This window comes from Heterocephalus glaber, unplaced genomic scaffold (assembly GCF_053883595.1).
Source record: "Heterocephalus glaber isolate CG9 unplaced genomic scaffold, H.glaber_assembly_v1.0 deba00000347, whole genome shotgun sequence".
NCBI classification, from domain to species: domain Eukaryota; kingdom Metazoa; phylum Chordata; class Mammalia; order Rodentia; family Bathyergidae; genus Heterocephalus; species Heterocephalus glaber.
This window is the reverse complement of record NW_028258143.1, coordinates 4257557-4269780: the sequence shown is the minus strand read 5'-3', so window position 1 is coordinate 4269780 and position 12224 is coordinate 4257557. Positions and strand designations below refer to the sequence as shown.

At 34.7% G+C, this 12224-nt stretch overlaps 1 protein-coding gene and 1 pseudogene across 4 annotated transcripts in view; one reads left to right on the top strand and one right to left on the bottom strand.

Annotated features, from left to right (window-relative positions):
• Kynu (kynureninase) overlaps positions 1 to 12224 on the top strand; it is a 123625-nt gene that overhangs the window by 36624 nt on the left and 74777 nt on the right. For all 4 annotated transcript variants that reach the window (XM_004836128.4, XM_004836127.4, XM_004836129.4 and 1 more), the window contains 3 exons: positions 7845 to 7906; positions 9335 to 9406; positions 10595 to 10669. In XM_004836128.4, coding sequence (XP_004836185.2) covers positions 7845 to 7906; positions 9335 to 9406; positions 10595 to 10669 — 209 coding nt within the window. The remainder of the gene's footprint in view (positions 1 to 7844; positions 7907 to 9334; positions 9407 to 10594; positions 10670 to 12224) is intronic.
• Positions 11869 to 11985, bottom strand: LOC147829839 (small nucleolar RNA SNORA40; annotated as a pseudogene).

Sequence of the window (12224 nt, the reverse complement as noted above, 5' to 3'; positions counted from 1 at the left end):
ACCATGTTACTTTCAGTGAAAGCATGGGAGATTTTTCCCTCTTGGTGACTCTCCTTCGGCACATGGTACATTTGTCCTCTGGTGCCCAGCATTCTCCCTGCTCAGGAGGTTGAGTAACTTACCAAAGATGTGAGGATCCTGTAGGAAAGGTTCTTTTGTGTCCTGGGTCTTGGTTGACCTTGAGGGGCCAGGGCAAAAATGTTGACTTTCCTCATAGCCCAGTTACCTTTCTAGTTTTGACCTCTAAACTTTAGTTGTTGAACACCCAGAAGAGAAGATCGGTGACATAAGTATTTCAGTAGGAGCAGTGAGCTTAACTATTATAATAGTTGAGACATCAAGCACTTTTGAAGTATAATGCACAGCTAGAGGGCTGCTATTTTTTACCAAACATGGTTGTTTTAGTAGTTGAATCTTTGTGGAATATTAACAGACAACAGTTATATATTATAGAGAAACTTAAGATCAAGAGTCACACATAGTATTTTAGCATGACAATCATGATGACATTGTCCTTGTAGCACTTGTCTACCTTAGTAAGGAATAGTCTTTCAGTCAAACACCTTCATCTGATCATAAGACATTACATTACACAAAGAAAACTCTTATTTGTTATCCTTTAATAGGATGCCACTAAAGAGAACATATAGATTGGCCTATAAATGTATCTTAGGAGTTCATAATGTCTAGCCTCTAATTTTAGTGTGACATTGTTTCAACTGTTTGGTGACTGAGCATCCCTTAGTGGTGATGCATATAACATATATTGCATAAGTTTTTAAGATAACTATAATTTGACTGGTTTTCTCATGCTGGCTTGACTTGTACCTCTTATCACAAGTAGCTGGAGTGTAAGAGAAAGGCAGATATTTGAGTCAAAAAAGATCATTACCATAAACAATATCTTAGAAGACCTGTACACCCAGAAGGCATATTTAGGTACACCATGAAATAACAATGAATATCAATTATATGAAACCCCTTGTCATTTAATTTTGGTTTATACCAAGAACATTTTAAATAAAACCTTATTGTTGTTTCACAGAAAACTTAGCCCATGACCAATGTATACCTATCACAATGATATGTTTAGTGATGTATTTTCCACAAGGCTGTGGAAATTATTGGGCTCACCTTTGTGAACAAAGGCTGGAATAAATTTTTTTCCAGGCAGCCTCTCCTTTATTTACCAAGGGGAGTCCTGCCCCATAATTTTACTAAGCCCAAAAGTCTTTATTTAATTATCTTAATAAATTTTTAGATGACCTATGAGAACCAGATCATAACAATTAACACATTATTTTTGAAAACCAGTTGACATTATTTGGATAATCTGACAACCTGGGGGAAGCATGTCTTTAGTGACATTTATAAGCCAACTTGAGTTACAGGCAAAAGTCTTAAAAAATTGAAAATGCCGAAAGAAAAAATTCTCGAACAAAACAGCTGTATGTGTTATAACAAATTGAACAGACAGACACATACACACGTAAGACAACTTGTTTATAAACCAGAGTGTACTCAGATGTATTTGGCCAAGTTGAATTATAATAACTTTTATAATTTTTGGATTTATAACTATAAAACAGACTAGTCAGAACTTTGTAGATCAATTAACAGAGATCTCTTGTAATAAGAATCAAAAGGAATAATAATCTGCTACATCTGTGAAAGTAAAAATGGTTTTAAAATGGGCCCTAAGCTGACAGTTTATCTGACTGGAATACCCAGCTATACAGGCCTCTTATAATTGTTTTGATAACCATAGTTGTTTGATAGCCACATGTAATTGTTCCCTCTAAAGGGACACACCATTAAAGGTAATTTTATCTCTCTCCAGTGGGGTCCACTCAGGCCAGGTCTGCATGTAGAAGAGACTAGGTGACACTCTTTGGAGCTAAGTATGAATTCCAAGCAGTAAGAGAAGAAGGCCTGACAAGGCTCCAACCTGCTGTGCTGCAGATGTCTACCTACGACAGTTTTTTTTTTTTTCATTTTGAAAAGAAACAAAGGCAAAGAAGGCATCCCAGTCTGTTCCTCTTGTTCTGTGCCCTATCTAAGGCATTCCTTAGACTTTATCTCATCCAGTGCCTAGAGGTACAGACTAGAAGTGCAAGGAAGTGGCCAGAGTCAGGTTAGCTGTTCTTACCATTCTCTAATTTTGCCTGAGGGCTGAAAGACAGATAAATCTGGACTAAAATTTTTACATTTATCTTTTGAGAGTTTCAGGATTAAACCTAGACCAGTTTTCTATATGGTCCAATGATAAATGAAGGTCAGCTTCACTCTGGAAGGATTCCAGGGAGAGGAAACTCACCATTCTGGAAGCTTTGTCTTGAAATCCAGCAGCCACAGAGGAGGGAAGTGCCTTGAATCAAACTGCGTTATTTCTCAGGAGCAAGGCCGTGGAGAAGGGACAGAACAGTGCCTTAAACTATGGCTCAAGAACTAAATTTTAACCATCTCAGGTGTAGAAGGACAGTTAAGATCAGGAGGTTTTCCAGAGTGGATCTGCAATCCTTAACAAAACTTGTCTCCAGAGACAAAAGCTATAATTGACTCCAACTGAATTGCCAGAAAAATCAAATCAATAAGCAAAGAACCCAAATGGCTGCTTTTTGCCTCTTGAAAGAGAATGAAAGTATTCTAACTATGTTATTTAGGGCTTACCCTTTTAATGAATTACTCTGAATCTATAATATCTAATTGATGATTGAAATACTCTACAGGATATTGAGTAGCTTCCTGATGTTGTAGAAACACTCCCAACACCATGTCTCACCTTTTATTAACATACAAACTGAAACGGTGTCCTATAAGTAGGCACCTAAAGTGCTTGTTTGAGCTTCTGGAATAAGGTCTTGGAACCAGGTTCCCAGGTTAAAATGTGGGTATCTGTCTTTTGGGGTTTTTTAATAACCTGATCGAGGGGGGTCACACAATCTCACTATATCTGCTATCTAAAGGCAACAAAAGCCTGTAATATTTAGGAATCTCCTTAGCTGTTTTAGAGTCTTGGGCTGTGGAAAGGAAAGAATTGGTTTAATTCTTTCTTCCCCCAGTCTTTGGGTTTCCTTAGATATAATAAGGCCTAAATATTTTACCCCAAGGCTGCAAAACTGGGCCTTAGATCTAGAAACATGATAACTCCTGTCTGTTAGAAAATTCAGCAGAGCAGATATCTTGGATAGAAAGTTCTTCTGAGCTGGCATGTAACAGCATACCATCTACATATTGCAAGACTGTGACATGAGAAAAACTATAGTATTTCCTTTTATCAAATCAGGATGTAGAGATGGCCTATTTTTCCTGATAAATAGTTGACAATTTAAAATAATTAAAGGATTTAGTTCTTAGACCTTTAAGAATACATGCCTGAAAATGTCTTCTATTTAATCTCCTATCTGATTGGCAGGCCAGTGGGGCTCTTGTGTAGGAACTACTTGTGTTCCAGTAGGAACCAGTTGTTCCCCTGGCTGCCTGTCTTTTGAGCTTCCAAAATTAAGATATTTGTCTCTAGATGTAGTAGCAGCTTGTAATACTACTTGTCTCTCATTAGATATCAATGTTTGATTTAAGAGCAACATTACATCTTTCTAATCTAGTTCATAGGTCTGAGTAAGTCCTCTAAAGACCTCAATGTACATATCAGGGTCATCTGGAAACTTTTAAGTCTCATTTGAGCTAAGATTACTGTGAGAAAAAGACACATGAACACAGGTAGTCCCATATTTGCCATTTACTCCCTTAGCTAAGGATGGATACAGCCTCATCGAGAGATTAATTATAGCTGGCCTAGAAACTCTAGGGTGAGGCATAGTCTCAGGCTTGGAGGTACGAAATGTCTAAAGGGTGAGCTGTCTGTCATTTTTTTATGTCCTACATTTATATTTGAACACAAGCAAGAATTACTTAATCTAAAGAAAATCAACATAAAAAGATTTGACCATTTTTTCTCTCTTAACAGTATAATTCTAATTGTGAGATAGCATCACAGTACTTTCCTCTGTGTATTTGGCTTTAGGAGGTAGGCACACCACACGCAGGTGTAGAGAAATATTAAATTGTTCCTTAATACATTCCAAAGGAGTAAAAGGTTCAGATATGGAGCTCCTAACCTGAAACAAGAGAAAGAAATATGGCATCCCATAAGTCTCTGCTTGATTGCTGTGCCCCCTAGGGCATCCCCAGCATGTCCCCCAAGGTTTATACCACTCCAGGGTAGGTAGCTACCCTTTGGAGAGAGAACCAGAAAATAAAACCAGACTGAACTATCTACCCTTTACCAGCACTCGATCTTATCTTCCTCAGGTAACTCATATCCTCACTCCAGTAGGTACTCTTAAAGTGCAAGTTACAATTGACTTCACCCATAACAGTCATGTTTAGAGAAGGAAGTATTGCTAGCAAAGCAAGAGATTTAAACCTCTGCTTTCTAGTTTCTTGAGAGAGAGAGGGGAATAGGTCAACAGTCAAATAGGTCACTTTTCCTGCTAAAGAGATCAACTCCAGAGATGGTAAGTCAGAGATTCTGTCCTGGGCCCTTGGGCAGAGAAAGCTCTGAGAAATTTCTGTTGTCTATCCAGTCATTTAGGCAACTTTTATTAGCAGCAAGACAAGGCTACTCCTTTAAGGTCCATTTAAAATTCACTAAGTATTTGAAACTCAAAAGTCTTTCTAGCAGCCACACTCGACATAGTAAAGGCACTCTTATCTACTTCCTATGCCTGCATGAATGAAGAGAAAGACTTGCTAAAATAGTCCCGTATTCTAGTCAAGGAGTAAGAACACAAAGGCAAGTTACTGATTACTATTTTCCCTAGTGTAAGACAAAACAGTTGTTGCAAGTTGCCTTAGTCTGACTTTCTGGAAGGAGGAATGATCTGACTACAAGGCATTCTCAAATGAACTCCCAACATGTTGGAGAAAAGTTTAAGGGGAGTTTTCAACTCACTAGCAGAGAGAAAAGGTCCAGATAAAGCTCAAACTGGTTAAACATCCAAAAATCACCATATAGCACTCTATAAGTCCACTGTCAAATTACCAAAGTCCACAACCTATCTAAAAAGGCATTTTTCTCCCCTACACACATAAATGATGAAGACCATGACTAGGAAGGGTAGAGAAAGTTCAGGTAGTTTTTAATCTATCAAAGATTTATTTTCTACATTTTTCTAGAGGTCTTACTAGTAGAGAAAGCAGTCCAAACCTGTAGCTCAACTCTTAATAGAGGCTTAAGAAAGGGCTCTGACAGCATTGTTTCAGATCACTCTGAGACAGAGGATATCTGACGATCACTGACAGAGTTTCCCTTTCACCTCACTGAGGAGTCCAAATAGGGACAAGATGTGGAGATTTTCTGCTGATTACCTGAAGGGGCTGTCGGGAGCTAGTTTCTTCTGAGGGACCTTTGGGTATCTGCCAGAGAGTAGCCCTGGCCGTGACTCCTCAGTTGTCACCTCAGTTTCTGCTAGTTCCATGCATCAGAGAGATGCCTCCGAAAGGAACCCAATTGCTTATCTGGTCAACATTCCACTCACCACTGGTCTCAATGGGAGTGGGGATTCACCAGAGGGCAACTGGAGAAACCTGTCCTCTGCTTTGAGAGTGGCAGCTGCCCTAAAGGCAATTGCTAGCTGGCAGAGTAACCACTGTTTGGCATTCTATAAGGAACAGATAAAAGCCTGAACTGTCTTTATCTGAGATGATATCATAAGAGACCCATTTTACAACATTTGTAGGCAACTAAGTCCAAATGCAACACATGCAAAACAAGAATAAAACATAATTTTAACAAAAGACAATGCATAAGAAAAACAAATTGAAATTACACAACTGAAATTAAGACACTTTCAAAACAGAAAAGGCCAGAATTTATGAAACAGAAACCAGAATCTATGAAACAAATAGTCAGAGCTTATGAAATTAATAGTAACAACCTATGAAGCACAAAGACCAAAGTTAGAACCTATGGAACAAAAGCAAACACTTACCTCTGACCAGTAATCTCGGTGGAAGACCTCCAAAATGATATAGGGGGAAGAGATATGAATCCCAAACCTGCTAGATATCCAAAATGGGAGTTCATGTTCTATAAAATCGAAGAATTAATTCTAGGAACAACGGAGGTTAAGAGTAGGAAAAATTTATTTGGAGAAAGAAAGCTTCTGCCTAAGAGAGACAGAAGGGGGACCGGAAAGTGGGTTGCCTGCTCTTCCATTTATTTTATTTCATTTTTTGATAACTACCATGTTTTCTTCTCACTGTATTTTAAGTACTTTTTCTATTAATTCTTCTCTCTGTTTTTCTTCCTTTCCTCTTTTCACTCTCCCTGATAACATTTAGTAATAAGTTTTTCAGAAAAGATGTGTGTAAATCACTAACAGGAAGTCAAGAATATGATGAAATTAGATATTTTAGATAATATTTTGTTTAGAAATTACAATAAAAATTCACAACATAGTATAGGGAAGCAGCAATAATTAAAGCTGGAAGTGTTTTGTCTTTTCCTGTATTTCAAAGAGACCTTCTTACTGTAGGAAGGTTATGCCACCAAACACAACATGAGCTTATCACATCTGTCTAGTATTTATAGGAGGATTTTATTTAGTGGTAGAAATATAGAATGAGATTCCCTTCTTTCCCCTTGACTATAGTCATCTTACATTGACCAGGGACACATCTTTTGACGTCCATCACTTGTTCACCAGCTCTGTATGTTAAGTGCTGAAATTCATGTAACAAATGCAAGAATTTTTTATTGAATAAATGAAATTTTAGCCCTTATATTACTATTTTCAATGTCCTAATTTAAAAACTTATTTTCAGGGACCTCCCCTTTTTTGATATCTATTAGACTTATTCTTCTATTTATTGTCTATTCTTTTAAAATGGAATCCTATCAGAAGTATCTCTTTGAATATCAAACATAGGGCTTGTATTATACATGTTCTCTAACATCTAGTAGAGCCTTCCAAACATTAAGGTACATAGCATATGTTTCTCATGTTGGTAAAGACATTATTCTTATTACATGAGTCCAGTTGCCTTTAAGAGACAGCATAAAAACTAAAAACAGTTTTTATGCCCTGAATTCTTAAGCAACTAATTTATTCTCTGGATCTGATACTACCAAAACCTTTTCTAATAGTAATTATGTCAGAATATTATTATGTTAGTAACTTTCTTAATTTTGAATATTTTCTTATTGGGCCATATACATCTTTATTATCGTTTATCCCAGTGTGTATAAATAAACCATAAAGTTATTTAAGCTATTATATTTTGCTCTGTGGTTCTTTAGTTATGTTAACTGTTATATATCTCATAGTAATAACAGTGAAATGTGTCTGGCAAAGTAGCCTTCTTATATTAAAGGTGCATTTAAAATATGATGTTTAATGTAGCCAACTTTAAAAATGTGATTGACCTTAATTTCTGTAGAGATTCCTGTTGAAAATACACTTACCACAAAAAAAATGTTCTTTGGGTATTTTGCAAACTAGTTGAAAATAGGATAAATCATTTTTAGTTTATAGGCAAAAGAAAAGATTTCATTGTTTTGTTTTGTTGCTTATAACTTCAAAAAGGAAATGCTTTTTTTAGCTGGCTGTGTGCATGTAAGTCCAGTTACCATTTGATAAAATGACTGGCTGTGTGCATGTAAGTCCAGTTACCATTTGATAAAATGAGTCAAGTGGGGAAACTTCTCTTTCTTTATGATGACACATTGAATGTGACCTTACCTCTAAAAACATTAAGAATGACTGAGTGAAGCTTCTTTACCTTGTTTTTCAAGTAACTTTAGATAAAACCCTATAAATTATGATATGATTATTTTACAGGAGCCAGTGAGAAAGAAATAGCCTTAATGAATGCTTTGAGTGTTAACTTACATCTCCTACTGGTAAGTTTCCTTTCCCACCAGTGTTTAGAATACACTCATTTATAAAATATTATGCTTTTGTATATTTAATTCATGAGCATTTGAGGTTTTACTTATTTAAAAATAAGATGTGAGGTTATTTTCATTTTTACCAGAAAATGTTGGACCATGATATAATGATTTTTTCACAAACAAGAAAACCTTCATGCAGGTTTTAGAATATCTCCGAACATAAGGACAGAGAGTCATGATGGGTGAAAAGGTGAACTGACTGCAAGTACACCATATTATACTGCACAATTGCTGCCAGAGCATTTAACTTATCAGAGAGACAATTTCCAATATGCTGGACTTCAGCAGGGTGGTATGATCGATTAGTATTCTATTGTGGATTAATTTTTTAAATATGTTAAAAAGACATGAAATGTAAGGCTAAATTGGAGAAAAAGGATCTTAGTACTTACAATGAGCTAAATTCTTAAAGTACTCATTATATCTTAAACATGCAATACTTATACCTTAAAATGTGAAATGTATTCTCAATTTGGGATATGGTGTCTATAGTAATTGCTTGGCATTGAAAAATTTTTACCTTGTGTTTTAAGTGTGTCTTGAAAACATTTCTACATGCTCAGACATCCTTTGTTTTAGGCCTCAGCTAAGTTAGATAATGTCTATTAGACATTGGAGAATGGATTCAACATCTCTAAATCTTGATGGTTTCCTTTGCATAAGTGAGGACAAGAATATCTACCTCATAGATCTACAGGACGATTGAATGTGATAAGAAGTTACTATAACACCCTAGCCAATAATCAGCACCTAGTTAATATTGATATTCTCAGTAATATTGACAGTGAGCATAATATTGTTATCCTCGTTGTTATTCTCAATTCATTTCTCCTGAAACTGTGGAGAAATGAAAGCACCTCATTCAACAAATGGGCTACTTCTCATTGGTGTATTTAAGGATAAATGTTTCATATTGATATATTTTTAGTTAGATGTGAAACAAAATGCCATAAAATAAAGAAAACTGTGGAAAATTATGTAATGAAAGCCAAATTAATAGTGAATGGTAAGGCATTATAAATAAAATATACATAGAACAAAATATTTTAGATTCATACTGGAGAAATTATCGTTAAGTCCTTTGGAAGATAAATTTTCAATTAACATTTAAGTAAAATGTGAGGAGTTGTTTTATCTGATATACATTTTCCTGAGTTTGCTTTTCCACTGAAAAACATAATGAGCCAATATCTTCTTCCTCTTTATAATTTACTCTAAACAAGTCTAATTAAAAATGTAGCCCTGACAGATATCTTAAATGTTTCATTAATTAATACCTCTGAAATTTTGGAGATTATAAAATGAAAGTATGGCATAAAAGGAGCAAACATGTAAATTGTGCATTAATGCTTTCTCAATAAATCCATTTCATTGCAGTTATCATTTTTTAAACCCACACCCAAACGGCATAAAATTCTTCTAGAAGCCAAAGCCTTCTCTTCTGATCATGTAAGGACTTCCTCAAATGATATTTGTTTTATTTCTTCTCTTCTTAGAGGGAGGTATCATTTGCCTGACTTGAATGTGTGTTCATTAATTTTTTGAAAGTAACTTTACTATAAAAACATCTGTCAGATGCTTTTGATTTAAGCAGTTTTTATAGATTGTAGATTTGTTTCTGTTGTTCAACTGAAACGTGTTAAGGGAGGAAAGGATTGGATATCATTGATTTATTAGTCTTTTAAAAGACATTGAGTAAATTGTTAGTTTAAATCAAGTATAGTTATAAAAGTTTTATTAATCCTTGTTGCTGTTTTATTTTTTGAAATCAAATCAATACAAACCTCAGTGCTTAAACTTTTAGCTACGTAAAATTGAAATTTCATTTGCCCCTTGTTTTCATAGCATGCTAGCATAATTATTGATACATTATTATCAAAAGATCTATTTATTAAAGATTAAAAATATTTCTTGTGGATCACAAAAGAGTGCTACCGTATCAGCAAGTCAGTTGATAAGAAATTTGTTCTGGAAAAACGCATACACACACATACACACACGCACACACAATTCCATTGCATATGTCAGTGTTAGTATTAGAGAACTTGATTTCTGTATTTATGTTAACTGTACTAGCCCACATTTTTTTAATTCTATGGCATGTAATTATGTTGACATTAATAGCCATTATCTTACTAAAAAGGGGCAAAACCCAAATATCTTTAAAAAATTGAGTCCGTGTAACTGCTTATTCCCATACATATCATATCGTTGGTAGATTCTTTAATGTCCTTTCATTTCACTAGATTACTCTTTCTAGATCAAACCATTTTTATATTGTGGTTGAAGCATAAGAAATCCATATATTACTCACTAGGTATTTTGGAAATTCAAGTTTTGACTTGGGTTAGTAGACTTTTAATATAAAAATCTCTTGTAACTCCTAAAGTCCAAATGATCCCTATATTTCCACTCCTCTCTAATTAGTACTATTTTAAAGGATGCTCAGATTCCTGCTTAACTCATATTAAGTAGTTTTTCTTTGATGTATACTTTAGTCCCTTTTAACCTTGAGCTTCATTTTAATATAATAACAAGCTTTTATTGATATTTTATTGTTTGTTTTCAGAGTTGTTATTTCAATGCACCTCTGTGCATTCAGTTTGATTTAATAAATAACTTATCCTTCTCTTCCAGTATGCTATTGAGTCACAGCTTCAACTTCATGGACTTGATGTTGAGAAAAGTATGCGGATGATAAAGCCAAGAGAGGTATATGACAAAGAAATAAATATTCATCATGCTTCTATTTAGTATTGATTTCTTCCCCCATTTCCTCAAAAGTTTATTATCTTCATTACTTTAATGGAACTTTCAAGAAAGTATAAAAAAAACCCTTCTGAAGTGTATTTGTTTTCATTTTTCAAGTACTGGCCATGTGGAAAGCAAACTATTTTTCTAATTATACCACTAAAATCTTCCATAATCTTCAAGAAGATGTGAAGAGAGTGACAAACTGGATATCTGCATGTCATTGCCCAGGGTTTCCATTAAAATCAGCTGTCAGTGCTACTTGCTAAAATGAAATGAGTAGCTTTAGTGTTCCTTCATAATCTGTGTATCAGATACATTCCTTTGTACTTAGAGTGGAAAAAGAGATAAAAGATAGAGGGGAAAATTTGGGCTGTACAGCATGACTAATATATAAAGTGGAAATCCAGACCTTCCAATGTATGGGATATATGACTTTAGTTAAGTTACTTTATCTATCTGGGACTTCTTTGTATTTAAACAGCAAAGAATATATCTAATACAATCTGATCATATGTTGAAGACCTAAAATACTATGTTTTTACCCTAATAGAGATTTGAGGCTAAGTTGTACATATTTTGACATATAAACATTGGGGATTGTGTAATTTCTCAAGAGAATCATACAGAATAAATTTTAGATTTCACATGTGAAGATTCCAGGATATTAAGCCAATGTTTGAGCAATTACTTCCTTCCATCCAGAATTACTTTGAAAAAATTAAAGATCTGCTCTATTCACTTCTATTTGCCAATATGCAGGAAATTAATGGAATAAAACATTCTCACACCTCTGAGAGGATATCTACTGTGCATGTCCTATATAAATTACTGATTTCTAGCATAAATGAATATGGCCAGTAACAATCACAAGCTTTAATTTTATAAATAAGTGATCAGAATTTTAATGTCCCATGAGTTAATCACAATTTCAGGACCAGTGTTTAGTAACACTAGATGAAAACAAGGCAACATGAATGACTCACCTATCCTATCTTTGTAAACTATAGTTCTTATTTTCTTACTTTAATCTGTGTTAGGTTGTAATTTTTTATCTTTGCTTTGTTTTCTGAGGCAGTCTCACTATATTCCTCTTCATTCCTCTTGCCCCAGCCACAGGAGTCCCCGGATCACAGGCTCATACCGTTGTGCCTGGCAGCAATATTCCTTCTTATATGAATCAAAACTCATAGTGAGCAATGAGTTCTGGGTTGCAAAAGAGGATTTTATTTTTGCACCTGTCCATTAACATTTCTTACCTTTTTAATACTGATTCTTTGGGGTGTTTTTTTTTTTTTTTGGTACCGGGGATCGAAATTGGGTCCTTGCACTTGCACAGCAAGCAGGGAAACCAATGAGCTAAATCCCCAGCCCTAATACTGATTCTTTAAAGAAATAAACTACTTATCAGTTTACACAATACTGCCCTTAACTTTTATGTTTAATTGTGGTAGGCAGCTGTATTAAATTCTTTTATGAATAAAAATTTCAAATTGCTAAATTTTAAATTTTACTT